Raw genomic sequence first — 16,369 nt, 5'->3', positions numbered from 1 at the left:
GTGCTGGAGATGTTGGTAGTTAGAGGGAGATTGAGATGGTGAAAATGAAAGGAAACAGAAAAGGAGATGGAGAAGGGGAAAGGGAAGGAGATGGAGATGGAAAAGGAGGAGATAGAGATGATGGAGACAAAGATTGAGATATTGGGGGTGAGGTGGAGATGGAAAAAGCAAATAGAAAAGGAGATGGAGATGGAGAAAGGAAACAGAAGGAGATGAAAACGGAAATGGAGATGGAGATGGAGATATTGGGAATGAGATGGTGATGGGGAAAGAAACAGAGAAGGAGATGGAGATGGGAAGGGAGAAGGAGATGGAGTGGAGATGGAGTTGGGGAAAGGGGAGGAGATGGAGATGGAAAAGGAGATGGAGATGAAGATGGAGGTATTGGGAGTGAGATGGAGATCGAGATGATGAAAGGAAACAGAGAAGGAAAAGGAGATGGCGAAGAAAACAGATGGAGATCGTGATGGAGAGGGAGACAGCGTTGGAAATGTTGGGAGTGAGAGAGAGATTGAGATGGTGAAAGGAAACAGAAAAGGAGATGTAGAAGGAAATGGAGAAGGAGAAAGGGAAGGAGATGGAGATGGAAAAGGAGGAGACAGAGATGAAGGAGAAGGAGAAGGAGACAGAGATGAAGATAGAGATATTGGGAGTGAGATGATGATGGAGGAAGGAAACAGAGAAAGAAATGGAGATGGAGAAGGAAACAGAAATGGAGATCAAGTTGGAGAAGGATACAAAGATGGGGATATTGGGAGTGAGATTGAGATGGGGAAAGAAACAGAGAAGGAGATGGAGATGGAAAAGGAGATGGAGATGAAGACAGAGATATTGGGAGTGAGATGGAGATAGAGATGACAAAATGAACAGAGAAGGAAAAGGAGATGGAGAAGGAAACAGTTGGAGATCGCGATGGAGGGGGAGACAGTGTTGGAGATGTTGGGAGTGAGAGGGAGATTGAAATGGTGAAAGGAAACAGAAAAGGAGATGGAGAAGGGGAAAGGGAAGGAGATGGGGATGGAAAAGGAGACAGAGATAGAGATGATGGAGATGAAGATGGAGATATTGGGGGTGAGGTGGAGATGGAGAAAGCAAATAGAAAAGAAGATAGAGAAAGGAAACAGAGAAGGAGATGGAGATGAAAACGGAAATGGAGGTGGAGATATTGGAAATGAGATGGTGATGGGGAAAGAAACAGAGGAGACGGAAAGATGGAGATGGGAATCGAAGGGAGACGGAGATGGAGATATTGGGAGTGAGATGGAGATGTGGAAAGGAAACAGAATAAGATGGAGAAGGAAATTGAGATGGGGAAAGAGAAGGAGATGGAGAAGGAGGACACAGAGATGGAGAAGGAGATGGAGATATTGGGAGTGAGATGGAGATGTGGAAAGGAAACAGAATAAGATGGAGAAGGAAATTGAGATGGGGAAAGAGAAGGAGATGGAGAAGGAGGATACAGAGATGGAGATATTGGGAGTGAGATGGAAATGGAGATGGGAAAGCAAATAGAGAAGGCGCAGGTGATGGAGAAGGAAATGGAGAAGGAGAGAGAGATTGGGTGTGAGAGATGGAGAAGGAAATGGAGATGGGGAAAGGGAAGGAGCTGGAGAAGAGGAAGGAAAACAAAGAGGAAGGGAAGGAGATGGAGAAGGGGAAGGAAACAAAGAAGTAGATGGGTACGGAAAAGGAGAAAGAGACAGAGATGTAGAGGGAAATGGAGAAGGAGCTGGAGAAGGAAATGGAAAAGCGGACGGAGATGTAGAAGGAAACGGGGAAGGAGATGGAGATGCAGAGGGAAATGGAGAAGGAGACAAAGATGTAGAAGGAAACAGAGAAGGAGGTGCAGATGTAGAAGGAAATGGAGAAGGAGATGTAGATGTAGAAAGAAACAGAGAAGCAGGTGGAGATGTAGAGGGAAATAGAGAAGGAGGTGGAGATGTAGAAGGAAACGGAGAAGGAGATGGAGATGTAGAAGGAAACGGAGAAGGAGATGGAGATGTAGAAGCAGACGGAGATGTAGAAGGAAATGGAGAAGCAGATGGAGATATAGAGGGAAACGGAGAAGCAGACGGAGATGTAGAAGGAAATGGAGAAGGAGATGGAGATGTAGAAGGAAACGGAGAAGGAGATGGAGATATAGAGGGAAACGGAGAAGGAGACAGAGATGTAGAAGGAAATGGAGAAGGAGATGGAGATATAGAGGGAAACGGAGAAGCAGACGGAGATGTAGAAGGAAATGGAGAAGGAGATGGAGATGTAGAGGGAAACGGAGAAGGAGATGGAGATGTAGAAGGAAACGGAGAAGGAGATGGAGATGTAGAAGGAAACAGAGAAGGAGATGGAGATGTAGAGGGAAACAGAGAAGGAGATGGAGATGTAGAAGGAAACGGAGAAGGAGAGAGAGATGTAGAGGGAAACAGAGAAGGAGATGGAGATGTAGAAGGAAACGGAGATGTAGAAGGAAATGGAGAAGCTGGAGATATAGAGGGAAACGGAGAAGCAGACGGAGATGTAGAAGGAAATGGAGAAGGAGATGGAGATGTAGAAGGAAACGGAGAAGGAGATGGAGATATAGAGGGAAACGGAGAAGGAGACAGAGATGTAGAAGGAAATGGAGAAGGAGATGGAGATATAGAGGGAAACGGAGAAGCAGACGGAGATGTAGAAGGAAATGGAGAAGGAGATGGAGATGTAGAGGGAAACGGAGAAGGAGATGGAGATGTAGAAGGAAACGGAGAAGGAGATGGAGATGTAGAAGGAAACAGAGAAGGAGATGGAGATGTAGAGGGAAACAGAGAAGGAGATGGAGATGTAGAAGGAAACGGAGAAGGAGAGAGAGATGTAAACAGAGAAGGAGATGGAGATGTAGAAGGAAACGGAGATGTAGAAGGAAATGGAGAAGCTGGAGATATAGAGGGAAACGGAGAAGCAGACGGAGATGTAGAAGGAAATGGAGAAGGAGATGGAGATGTAGAGGGAAACGGAGAAGGAGATGGAGATGTAGAAGGAAACGGAGAAGGAGATGGAGATGTAGAAGGAAACAGAGAAGGAGATGGAGATGTAGAGGGAAATGGAGAAGGAGATGTAGAGGGAAATGGAAAAGCAGACGGAGATGTAGAGGGAAATGGAGAAGTAGACTGAGATGGAGATATTGGGAGTGAGATGGAGATCAATATGGTGAAGGAGATGGAGAAGGAGAAGGAAACAGAGAAAGAAACAACAGAGATGGAGAAGGGAAGGGGAAGAGGAGAGATTGAGGGCCATCACCCTGGCTTGAGATACGTACGCACGCAGTGAGTCCGCGAAGGCCCCAAGACGTGCCCCGGTTTGCACGAACAGCGGAAGCTCCCTTGGGTGTTCAAACATTCGCCTCCTTGGCACACGCCTTGCATGGCACACTCGTTGATGTCTGGAGGAAGGAGAGAGCGAGAGAGTGGGCAGAACATTAGCCATGGTTAGGATTCCCGAGTCCAGTTCCCAAGCGAGTTGGTTAAAGTCCCTTTCTTGGAACCTCCATTCTTACCCTGGCAATGGGTGCTGTTGAGTCGCTTGTACCCCTGCGGACAATCGCTCCCAGATGTCTTCTGAACCCCCAAATCTGAAAGCAGGGCAGACACAAGACTCGTGTTTATCACACACATTCACAGGTTCTCAAGTGATGGGGAGTTCCAAGGGCAAAGACTCAACCAGGACACAACAGAAAAAGAGATTCAAAGGGCAGGGAAAGACATTAGGAAGAATGTGCTGCCTGGGAGTTTGGGTGGCCATCTGTTGGGAAGGCTTTGATTGTGTCCTGCCTTGGAGAATGGGGTTGGACTGGATGTATAATATATTCATCAATGAGCTGGGGGGAAAAACAAACCTTGGGCATCTGACCAAGCTTGGAACAAAGAGAATTGCCTTATTGCTGTATGCAGATGACGCCGCTCTCATCTCACGCTCAAGGGCAGGACTTATTTATGTATTATCATGCCAAAAGTGAATTGAAGATACAGTTATAATGTATTTAAAAACATAAACAAACTTAGCATTATACTAAATTCCTTTTGACCAGAAGCTGGCCATTTGGAGTGCCTCTCGTGTTGCTATAAGAAGGTCCTCCATCGTGCATGTGGCAGAGCTCAGACCACATTGTAGTAGGTGGTCGGTGGTTTGCTCTTCTCCGCACTCACATGTCGTGGACTCCACTTTGTGGCCCCATTTCTTAAGGTTGGCTCTGCATCTCGTGGTGCCAAAGCACAGTCTGTTCAGGGCTTTCCAAGTCGCCCAGTCTTCTGTGTGCCCAAGAAGGAGTTTCTCATCTGGTCTCAGCGACTAATTGAGGTTCTGGGTTTGAGCCTGCCACTTTTGGACTCTCGCTTGCTGAGGTGATCTTTTGAGTGTCTCTGTAGATCTTAGAAAGCTATTTCTTGATCTAATGTGTTGGCTTGCTGGGTGATATCCAAACAGAGGATGGGCCGGAGATATCACTGCCTTAGTCTTTTCATTACAGGCTGCTACTTCCCGACAGATGTCAGGTAATGCAATATCAGCTTAACAGTGTAATTTCTCCAGCAGTGTAAGGCACATACATTCTGTGATAATGCAGCATGTCTCAATGAGAGCCACATCCATAACGTGGTGAGATGTATCCCACACTGGGCAGGCGTATTCAGCAGCAGAGTAGCAAAGTGCAAGGGCAGATGCCTTCACTGTGTCTAGTTGTGATCCCCAGGATATGCCAATCAGCTTTTGGGTGATATTATATCTAGCACCCACTTTTTTCCTTGTTAGTCAAGGGGTTGTTGTTATAATTTTATGTGACTTCTTTTATATTTTTGTACCATGTTTACCTCTTGCATGTTATATGTGCTCCCTGAAGTGCCTTGTAAGCCATCCTGAGTCCCTTCAGGGAGATGGTGGTGGGATATAAATAAAGTTTATCATCATCATCATCATTGTAAATCAGAACACGGTCCAGAATGACTCTCGGGTATTTGGGTGTGCTGCCATGCTCCAATGCGATTCCTTCCCAGGTCATCCTCAGAGCTCGAGATGCTTGTCTGTTCTTAAGGTGAAAAGCACACATCTGCATTTTAGATGGATTAGGAATCAGCTGGTTTTCCCTGTAATAGGCAGTAAGAGCACCAAAGCTTCGGAGAGCTTCTGTTCAACTATTTCAAAGCTCCCTGCTTGGATGGTGATGGCACGATCATCAGCGTAGATGAAACTCTCTCCCCCTTCTGACAGTGCCTGATCATTTGTGTAAATGTTAAACATGGATGGAGGAAGCACACTTCTCTGAGGCAGGTCACTCTTCTGTTTTTGGCATCTGCTTCTCTGATTCTGGAACTCAACAAAAAAGCTCCTGTTTTGTAGATTTCCTTGAGTGGTGATGGCATGATCATCAGCATAGGTGAAAATCTCTCCCCCTTCCGACAGTGCCTGATCATTTGTGTAAATGTTAAACATGGATGAAGCAAGCACACTTCTCTGAGGCAGATCACTCTTCTGTTTTCAGCATCTGCTTCTCTGATTCTGGAACTCAACAAAAAAGCTCCTGTTTTGTAGCAGATTTCCTTGAATGGTGATGGCACAATCGTCAGCATAGATGAAACTCTCTCCCCCTTCTGACAGTGCCTGGTCATTTGTGTAAATGTTAAACATGGATGGAGCAAGCACGCTCCTCTAGGCAGGCCATTTTTCGGTTTTTGGCATCTGCTTCTCTGACCATAGAACTCATAATAATAATAATAATAATAATAATAATAATTATTATTATTATTATTATTATTACAACATTAGGAAGAACTGGATGGCCATCTGTCAGGGGTGCTTTGAATGCAATTTTCCTGCTTCTTGGCAGGGGGTTGGGATGGATGTCCCATTAGGCCTCTTCCAACTTTATAATTCTATGATTCAACAAAAAAGCTCCCGTTTTGTAGCTTTCCTTGAGTGGTGATGGCATGATCGTCAGCATAGATGAATTTCTCTTTCCCTTCTGGAAGTGGCTGGTCTTTTGTGCAAGCACACTTCTGTGAGGCAGGTTGCTCTTCTGTTTTCAGCATCAGCTTCTCTGACCCTGAACTCAACAAAAAAGCTCCTGTTTTGTAGCATATTTCCTTGAGTGGTGATGGCATGATCATCAGCATAGATGAAACTCTCTCCTCCTTCTGACAGTGCCTGATCATTTGTGTAAATGTTAAACATGGATGGAGCAAGCACTCTTCCCTGAGGCAGGCCATTCTTCTATGATTCAACAAAAAAGCTCCTGTTTTGTAGATTTCCTTGAGTGGTGATGGCACGATCGTCAGCATAGATGAAACTCTGTCCCTTCTGGAAGTGGCTGGTCATTTGTGTAAATGTTAAACATGGATGGAGGAAGCACACTTCTCTGAGGCAGGTCACTCTTCTGTTTTCGGCATCAGCTTCTCTGACCCTGGAACTCAACAAAAAAGCTCCTGTTTTGTAGATTTCCTTGAGTGGTGATGGCACGATCGTCAGCATAGATGAAACTCCCTATGGTCTTTGGACCATAATAAAGACTGATTGATTGACTGGATGTCCTTTGGGGTCCCTTCCGACTCTAAGATTCTACGATTCGGTGAAAGAAGGGAACGGGAGGCAGGTCATTCTTCTGTTTTCGGCATCAGCTTCTCTGACCCTAGAACTCAACAAAAAAGCTCCTGTTCTGTACATTTCCTTGAGTGGTGATGGCACGATCGTCAGCGTAGATGAAACTCCCTATGGTCTTTGGACCATAATAAAGACTGATTGATTGACTGGATGTCCTTTGGGGTCCCTTCCGACTCTAAGATTCTACGATTCGGTGAAAGAAGGGAACGGGACGTACGCCTGCTTCTCTGACCCTGGATCTCAACAAAAAAGCTCCTGTTTTGTAGATTTCCTTGAGTGGTGATGGCACGATCGTCAGCGTAGATGAAACTCCCTATGGTCTTTGGACCATAATAAAGACTGAATGATTGACTGGATGTCCTTTGGGGTCCCTTCTGACTCTAAGATTCTACGATTCGGTGAAAGAAGGGAACGGGAGGCAGGTCATTCTTCCGTTTTCGGCATCAGCTTCTCTGATCCTGGAACTCAACAAAAAAGCTCCTGTTTTGTAGATTTCCTTGAGTGGTGATGGCACGATCGTCAGCGTAGATGAAACTCCCTATGGTCTTTGGACCATAATAAAGACTGATTGATTGACTGGATGTCCTTTGGGGTCCCTTCCGACTCTAAGATTCTACGATTCGGTGAAAGAAGGGAACGGGACGTACGCTTCAGTATTGAGATGCTGAAAGTTCGAGTTCCTTGGCACGAAAAAATCCAAAGTTGCCGCAAAGGAAGGGAGCAGGTTGACAAACCTTCCCTTGTGTGCCGTTTCGTGCCGAGGTTTCACGCTGAGGTTTGAGATGGCGAGGCCCGGCTTTGCGTCCAGCAAAACAACTCTCTTTCTCTCTCGGCCTTTGGAGAGATCAAACGGCGCATTCTTTGGCGCGGGAGGGACGTGGGAGCCGTTGCCAAGGGGCCCGTGCCAAGAGAGAGAGCGTGGTGATGGCAGAGGGAGGGAAGCCGTGGCGGCAGAACGCATTCCAAGCCGCATCCAACACAAACAGAGCTGCAAAATGCATTAAGCCCAAGCCCTGGTTTCTTTGGGGGCTGGGAAGTGGAAGGAGGGAGAAACAGCGCTCAGCCCCTATCCATCCCTCTCCCCATTAAGAATCATAGGGCTGGGAAGGCACAATCAAACCACTCCCGACAGATGGCCAGACAGCCTCTGCTGAATATCCTCCATAGAAGTAGACACCAACAGACACCCAAATAACACTAGAGTTGGAAAAGGGAGCTATATAACACTAGAGTTGGAAGGGGTACCCAAAGGTCATCCAGTCCAACCCTCATGCAATAGAGGGAGGCACCATCAAACCACTCCCGACAGATGGCCAAATCCTCCAGAGAAGGAGACACCTACAGACACCCAAGTAACACTAGAGTTGGAAGTGGTACTCAATGGTCATCCAGTCCAACCCTCATGCAATAGAGGGAGACACCATCAAACCACCCCCGACAGATGGCCAAATCCTCCAGAGAAGGAGACATCTACAGACACCCAAGTAAGCTATATATATTGTTGGAAGGGGTACCCAAAGGTCATCCAGTCCAACTCTCATGCAATAGAGGGAGGCACCATCAAACCATTCCCGATAGATGGCCAAATCTTCCAAAGAAGGAGACTCCAACAGGCACCCAAGTGAGCTATATAACACTAGAGTTGGAAGGGGTACCCAAAGGTCATCCAGTCCAACCCTCATGCAATAGAGGGAGACACCATCAAACCACTCCTGACAGATGGCCAGACAGCTTCTGCTGAATATCCCCCATAGAAGTAGACACCAACAGACACCCAAGTAACACTAGAGTTGGGAGAGATACCCAAAGGTTGTCTAGCCCAACTCTCATGCAATAGAGGGAGGCACCATCAAACCATTCCCGAAAGATGGCCAAACCCTTCAGAGAAGGAGACTCCAGCACCCAAGTAACATAAAAGGGGAGTTGGAAGGGGTACCCAAAGGTCATCCAGTCCAACCTTTCTGCAATAGAGGGAGGCACCATCAAACCACTCCTGAGAGATGGCCAGCTAGCCTCTGCTTAATATCACCTATAGAAGTAGACACCAACAGACACCCAAATAACACTAGAGTTGGAAAAGGGAGCTATATAACACTAGAGTTGGAAGTGGTACACAAAGGTCATCCAGTCCAACCCGTCTGCAATAGAGAGGCACTATTAAACCACTCCCGACAGATGGCCAGACAGCCTCTGCTGAATACCCTCCATAGAAGTAGACACCAACAGACACCCAAATAACACTAGAGTTGGAAAAGGGAGCTATATAACACTAGAATTGGAAGTGGTACACAAAGGTCATCCAGTCCAACCCTCATGCAATAGAGGGAGGCACCATCAAACCACTCCTGACAGATGGCCAGACAGCCTCTGCTTAAATTCCTCCGAAGAAGGAGGTTCCAACAGACACTCAAGTGAGCAACATAACACTGAGACACCAACAGACACCCAAATAACACTAGAGTTGGAAGGAGCACCCAAATGTCATCCAGTCCAACCCTCATGCAATAGAGGGAGGCACCATCAAACCACTCCTGACAGATGGCCAGACAGCCTCTGCTTAAATTCCTCCAAAGAAGGAGACACCTAAGCAAGCTATATATAACACTAGAGTTGGAAGGGGTACCCAAAGGTCATCCAGTCCAACCCTCATGCAATAGAGGGAGGCACCATCAAACCACTCCCGACAGATGGCCAAATCTTCCAGAGAAGGAGACATCTACAGACACCCAAGTGAGCTATATATATTGTTGGAAGGGGTACCCAAAGGTCATCCAGTCCAACCCTCATGCAATAGAGGGAGACACCATCAAACCACTCCCGACAGATGGCCAAATCCTCCAGAGAAGGAGACACCTACAGACACCCAAGTAACACTAGAGTTGGAAGTGGTACTCAATGGTCATCCAGTCCAACCCTCATGCAATAGAGGGAGGCACCATCAAACCACTCCCGACAGATGGCCAAATCTTCCAGAGAAGGAGACATCTACAGACACCCAAGTGAGCTATATATATTGTTGGAAGGGGTACCCAAAGGTCATCCAGTCCAACTCTCATGCAATAAAGGGAGGCACAATCAAATCATTCCTGACAGATGACCAAACCCTTCAGAGAAGGAGACTCCAGCACCCAAGTAACATAGAACTAGAGTTGGAAGGGGTACCCAAAGGTCATCCAGTCCAACCCTCATGCAATAGAGGGAGGCACCATCAAACCACTCCTGACAGATGGCCAAATCCTCCAGAGAAGGAGACACCTACAGATACCTAAGTAACACTACAGTTGGAAGTGGTACTCAATGGTCATCCAGTCCAACCCTTCTGCAATAGAGGGAGGCACCATTAAACCACTCCCGACAGATGGCCAGCCAGCCTCTGCTGAATATCCTCCATAGAAGTAGACACCAACAGACACCCAAGTAACACTAGAGTTGGGATGTGTACCCAAAGATCATCCAGTCCAACCCTTCTGCAATAGAGGGAGGCACCATCAAACCACTCCTGAGAGATGGCCAGCTAGCCTCTGCTTAAAATCCTCCATAGAAGTAGACACCATCAGACACCCAAATAACACTCAAGTTGGAAGGGGTCCCCAAAGTTCAGCCAGTCCAACCCTCACACAATAGAGGGAAGCACCATCAAACTACTCCCGACAGATGGCCAGCCAGCCTCTGCTTAAATTCCTCCAAAGAAAGAGGTTCCAACAGACACCCAAGTGAGCTATATAACACTAGAGTTGGAAGGGGTACCCAAAGGTCATCTAGTCCAACCCTCATGTAATAGAGGGAGGCACCATCAAACCACTCCCAACAGATGGCCAAACCCTTCAGAGAAGGAGACATCTACAGACACCCAAGTAAGCTATATATTGTTGGAAGGGGTACTCAAAGGTCATCCAGTATAACCTTTCTGCAATAGAGGGAGACACCTTCAAACCACTCCCGACAGATGGCCAAACCCTTCAGAGAAGGAAACTCCAACAGACACCTAAGTGAGCTATGTAACACTAGAGTTGGAAGGAGTACCCAAAGGTCATCCAGTCCAACCCTTCTGCAATAGAGGGAGCTATCATCAAACCACTCCCAACAGATGGCCAAATCCTCCAAAGAAGGAGACTCCAACAGACACTCAAGTAACACTGGCATTGGAAGGGGATACCCAAAAGTCATCCAGTCCAACCCTCCTGCAATAGGGGAAGGCACAATCAAACCATTCCCGACAGATGGCCAAACCCTTCAGAGAATAGAGACCCCAACAGACAACCAAGTGAACTATATAACAATAGAGCTGGATGGGGCACCCAAAGGTCATCGAAACCAACCATTTTGGTGGGGAGATAGAGCGGAATATAAATAATAATAATTATTATTATTATTATTATTATTATCTGTCGCTTCCTAAGCTCGAATACAAAGCGATGGCAGGAAGTTAAAGGCAGAGAGATAAACATTTCCCTCGTTTTCGTCTTTTTTGCGTGCCGGAAAGACTAGTTTCCAATACACTCTTTTTCTCTCTCTCTTTCTGGGCAAGTTGACAAGAGCTTTTGTGTGTTTTTCCTCCACTTTCCCAAGTTTCATTGTGGATCAACTTGGCAGGGTTTTCCTCCCCTTTCCTTTGGAACTGGGGCATCTTTGGTGCGTGGAAAACAATGCCTCCGATGTATTCATCTAATCAGTGAATTTCTCCTTCTATGAGACTCTTCCAAACTTCTTCCAAAACCTATACACATAACACAAGAGTTTGTGTTTCCTCCACCACAGACATCCCAGTGTTCCTTACTCTCTGTCTTGGGGTGGAATGTTTCCTTCGCTATAGACATCCTAGTGTTCCTTACTCTATGTCTCGGTGTGGAATAGTTCCTCCACCACAGACATCCTAGTGTTTCTTATTCTCTGTCTTGGTGTGGAATGTTTCCTTCGCTACAGACATCCCAGTGTTCCTCACTCTCTGTCTTGTTGTGGAATGTTTCCTCCACCACAGATATCCTAGTGTTCCTTACTCTCTGTCTTGGTGTGGAATGTTTCCTTCGCTACAGACATCCCAGTGTTCCTTACTCTCTGTCTTGGTGTGGAATGTTTCCTCCACCACAGATATCCTAGTGTTCCTTACTCTCTGTATTGGTATGGAATGTTTCCTCCACCACAGACATCCCAGTGTTCCTTACTCTCTGTCTTGATGTGGAATGTTTCCTCCACCACAGACATCCCAGTGTTCCTTACTCTCTGTCTTGGTGTGGAATGTTTCCTCCACCACAGACATCCCAGAGTTCCTTACTCTCTGTCTTGGGGTGGAATGTTTCCTCCATCACAGACATCCTAGTGTTTTTTACTTTCTGCCTTGGTGTGGAATGTTTCCTCCACTACTGACATCCCAGTGTTCCTTACTCTCTGACTTGGTGTGGAATGTTTCCTCCACTACAGACATCCCAGTGTTCCTTACTCTCTGACTTGGTGTGAAATGTTTCCTCCACTACAGATATCCCAGTGTTCCTTACTCTCTGTGTTGGTGTGGAATGTTTTCTCCACCACAGACAACCCAGTGTTCCTTACTCTCTGACTTGGTGTGGAATGTTTCCTCCACTACAGATATCCCAGTGTTCCTTACTCTCTGTGTTGGTGTGGAATGTTTCCTCCACCACAGACATCCCAGTGTTCCTTACTCTCTGTTTTGGCGTGGAATGTTTCCTCCACCACAGATATCCCAGTGTTCCTTACTCTCTGTGTTGGTGTGGAATGTTTTCTCCACCACAGACAACCCAGTGTTCCTTACTCTCTGACTTGGTGTGGAATGTTTCCTCCACCACAGACATCCCAGTGTTCCTTACTCTCTGTTTTGGTGTGGAATGTTTCCTCCACTACAGACATCCCAGTGTTCCTTACTCTCTGTGTTCGTGTGGAATGTTTCCTCCACTACAGACATCTCAGTGTTCCTTACTTTCTGTGTTGGTGTGGAATGTTTCCTCCACCACAGACATCTCAGTGTTCCTTACTCTCTGTCTTGGTGTGGAATGTTTCCTCCACCACAGACATCCCAGTGTTCCTTACTCTCTGTGTTGGTGTGGAATGTTTCCTCCGCCAGAGACATCCTAGTGTTCCTTACTCTCTGTGTTGGTGTGGAATGTTTCCTTGATTTCACCTTGATTTGGGGGAGTTGTAGTTCACCTACATCCAGAGAGCACTGTGAACACAAAAGCCAATGAATCTGGACCAAACTTGGCACACATATCCAATATGCCCAAATATGATAAATGGAGGTGTTTGGGAGAGATTGACCTTGAGAGTTTTGGGATTTGTAGTTCACCTACATCCAGAGCGCACTGTGAACACAAAAGCCAATGGATGTGGACCAGACTGGGCACACATATCCGATATGCCGAGGGATTTGGGAGAGATTGACCTTGAGTTTTGGGAGTTGTAGTTCACCTATAACCAGAGAACACTGTGAACACAAAAGCCAATGAATCTGGACCAAACTTGGCACACATATCTGATATGCACAAGTGTGATAAATGGAGGGGTTTGGGAGAGATTGACCTTGAATTTTGGGAGTTGTAGTTCACCTACATCCAGAGAGCACTGTGAACACAAAAGCTAATGGATGTGGACCAGACTGGGCACACATATCCGATATGCCGAGGGATTTGGGAGAGATTGACCTTGAGTTTTGGGAGTTGTAGTTCACCTATAACCAGAGAACACTGTGAACACAAAAGCCAATGAATCTGGACCAAACTTGGCACACATATCTGATATGCACAAGTGTGATAAATGGAGGGATTTGGGAGAGATTGACCTTGAGTTTTGGGAGTTGTAGTTCACCTATAACCAGAGAACACTGTGAACACAAAAGCCAATGAATCTGGACCAAACTTGGCACACATATCCGATATGCACAAGTGTGATAAATGGAGGGATTTGGGAGAGATTGACCTTGAGTTTTGGGAGTTGTAGTTCACCTACAAACAGAGAAACTGTAATCCCCACCAACGATGGACCTGAACTAAACTTGGCACACAGAACCCCCATGACCAACTGAACATACTGGAGGGGTTTGGGGGGAACTGACCTTCATTTCTGGGAGTTGTAGTTCACCTACATCCTGAGACACTGTGACCACCACTGACAATAGACCGGGACCAAACTTGGCACACACAACCTCCGTGACTAACTCAACCTACTGGAGGGGTTTGAGGGGACTGACTCACCATAGTGGGAGTTGTAGTTTACCCTGAAGCACACTATATAAAGGACGAGGAAGGGAGACTTACATTGAAGGTGGGGGCACTTATGGCACTTGTTTTGGCCCCAAGACGTCCCGATACTGCCGCAACAATCTTCCTGCTTGGTGAGACCCGGAAGAGGGTTGCTCCCGCACTGAATGACAGAGAGACATAGTTCAAACATACTCCATAAAGCTCTTGGAAGTCATTACTCTCACCAATGGAGAGAGTAAGGAACACTGGGATGTCTGTGGTGGAGGAAACATAGATCCTAGTATCTACAATTCCTATAAATCAGGCCGTCTGATTTATAGAGCAGCTGAGCTTACAAGGCAAATAAACTGTCAGTTGGAATTTTGTTGCGTTCCGTACTGCATGCCTTTGAATTAAAGCCTTCCAGCTTTCTTTCTGAGGTAATTACTTTTCCGTAAAGCTACAGACCTGGACAAACTGATTGACTTTTTAGCTGCATATTTACATGCCAGCATTCTCACCCCAAAGGGGACTCAGAGCAGCTTACAAGGTAAATAAACTGTCAGTTGGAATTTTGTTGCGTTCTGTACTGCATGCTTTTGAATTAAAGCCTTCCAGCTTTCTTTGTGAGGTAATTACTTTTCCGGAAAGCTACAGACCTGGACAAACTGATTGACTTTTCAGCTGCATATTTACATGCCACCCTTCTCACCCCAAGGGGACTCAGAGCAGCTTACAAGGTAAATAAACTGTCAGTTGGAATTTTGTTGCGTTCCCTGCTGCATGCTTTTGAATTAAAGCCTTCCAGCTTTCTTTGTGAGGTAATTACTTTTTCGGAAAGCTACAGATCTGGACAAACTGATTGACTTTTCAGCTGCATATTTACATGCCACCCTTCTCACCCCAAAGGGGACTCAGAGCAGCTTACAAGGTAAATAAACTGTCAGTTGGAATTTTGTTGCCTTCCCTGCTGCATGCTTTTGAATTAAAGCCTTCCAGATTTCTTTCTGAGGTAATTACTTTTCCGGAAAGCTACAGATCTGGACAAACTGATTGACTTTTCAGCTGCATATTTACATGCCACCCTTCTCACCCCAAAGGGGACTCAGAGCAGCTTACAAGGTAAATAAACTCTCAGTTGGAATTTTGTTGCGTTCCGTACTGCATGCTTTTGAATTAAAGCCTTCCAGCTTTCTTTGTGAGGTAATTACTTTTCCGGAAAGCTACAGATCTGGACAAACTGATTGACTTTTCAGCTGCATATTTACATGCCACCCTTCTCACCCCAAAGGGGACTCAGAGCAGCTTACAAGGTAAATAAACTGTCGGTTGGAATTTTGTTGCGTTCCGTACTGCATGCTTTTGAATTAAAGCCTTCCAGCTTTCTTTGTGAGGTAATTACTTTTCCGGAAAGCTACAGATCTGGACAAACTGATTGACTTTTCAGCTGCATATTTACATGCCACCCTTCTCACCCCAAAGGGGACTCAGAGCAGCTTACAAGGTAAATAAACTGTCGGTTGGAATTTTGTTGCGTTCCGTACTGCATGCTTTTCAATTAAAGCCTTCCAGCTTTCTTTGTGAGGTAATTACTTTTCCGGAAAGCTACAGATCTGGACAAACTGATTGACTTTTCAGCTGCATATTTACATGCCACCCTTCTCACCCCAAAGGGACTCAGAGCAGCTTACAAGGTAAATAAACTGTCAGTTGGAATTTTGTTGAGTTTCCTGCTGCATGCTTTTGAATTAAAGCCTTCCAGCTTTCTTTCTGAGGTAATTACTTTTCCGGAAAGCTACAGATCTGGACAAACTGATTGACTTTTCAGCTGCATATTTACATGCCAGCATTCTCACCCCAAAGGGGACTTAGAGCAGCTTACAAGGTAAATAAACTCTCAGTTGGAATTTTGTTGCGTTCCGTACTGCATGCCTTTGAATTAAAGCCTTCCAGCTTTCTTTCTGAGGTAATTACTTTTCCGGAAAGCTACAGATCTGGACAAACTGATTGACTTTTCAGCTGCATATTTACATGCCACCCTTCTCACCTCAAAGGGGACTCAGAGCAGCTTACAAGGTAAATAAACTGTCAGTTGGAATTTTGTTGCGTTCTGTACTGCATGCCTTTGAATTAAAGCCTTCCAGATTTCTTTGTGAGGTAATTACTTTTCCGGAAAGCTACAGATCTGGACAAACTGATTGACTTTTCAGCTGCATATTTACATGCCACCCTTCTCACCCCAAAGGGGACTCAGAGCAGCTTACAAGGTAAATAAACTGTCAGTTGGAATTTTGTTGCGTTCCGTACTGCATGCTTTTGAATTAAAGCCTTCCAGCTTTCTTTGTGAGGTAAATACTTTTCCGGAAAGCTACAGATCTGGACAAACTGATTGACTTTTCAGCTGCATATTTACATGCCAGCATTCTCACCCCAAAGGGGACTCAGAGCAGCTTACAAGGTAAATAAACTGTCAGTTGGAATTTTGTTGCGTTCCGTACTGCATGCCTTTGAATTAAAGCCTTCCAGCTTTCTTTCTGAGGTAATTACTTTTCCGGAAAGCT

The 16,369-nt window shown here is 45.8% G+C and overlaps 1 protein-coding gene across 3 annotated transcripts in view; it reads right to left on the bottom strand.

Moving 5' to 3' along the window:
* LTBP3 (latent transforming growth factor beta binding protein 3) overlaps nucleotides 1-16,369 on the bottom strand; it is an 82,185-nt gene that overhangs the window by 49,748 nt on the left and 16,068 nt on the right. For all 3 annotated transcript variants that reach the window (XM_060758325.2, XM_060758327.2, XM_060758326.2), the window contains exons 4-6: nucleotides 13,884-13,989; nucleotides 3,527-3,601; nucleotides 3,290-3,412 (exon numbers count right to left, since the gene is read on the bottom strand). In XM_060758325.2, the coding sequence (XP_060614308.2) occupies nucleotides 3,290-3,412; nucleotides 3,527-3,601; nucleotides 13,884-13,989 (304 nt within the window). The remainder of the gene's footprint in view (nucleotides 1-3,289; nucleotides 3,413-3,526; nucleotides 3,602-13,883; nucleotides 13,990-16,369) is intronic.

This window comes from Anolis sagrei, chromosome 12, assembly GCF_037176765.1.
Source record: "Anolis sagrei isolate rAnoSag1 chromosome 12, rAnoSag1.mat, whole genome shotgun sequence".
Classification (NCBI taxonomy): Eukaryota; Metazoa; Chordata; class Lepidosauria; order Squamata; family Dactyloidae; genus Anolis; species Anolis sagrei.
Note: the sequence above shows the minus strand (reverse complement) of the source record. Positions and strands in the feature narration are given on the sequence as shown.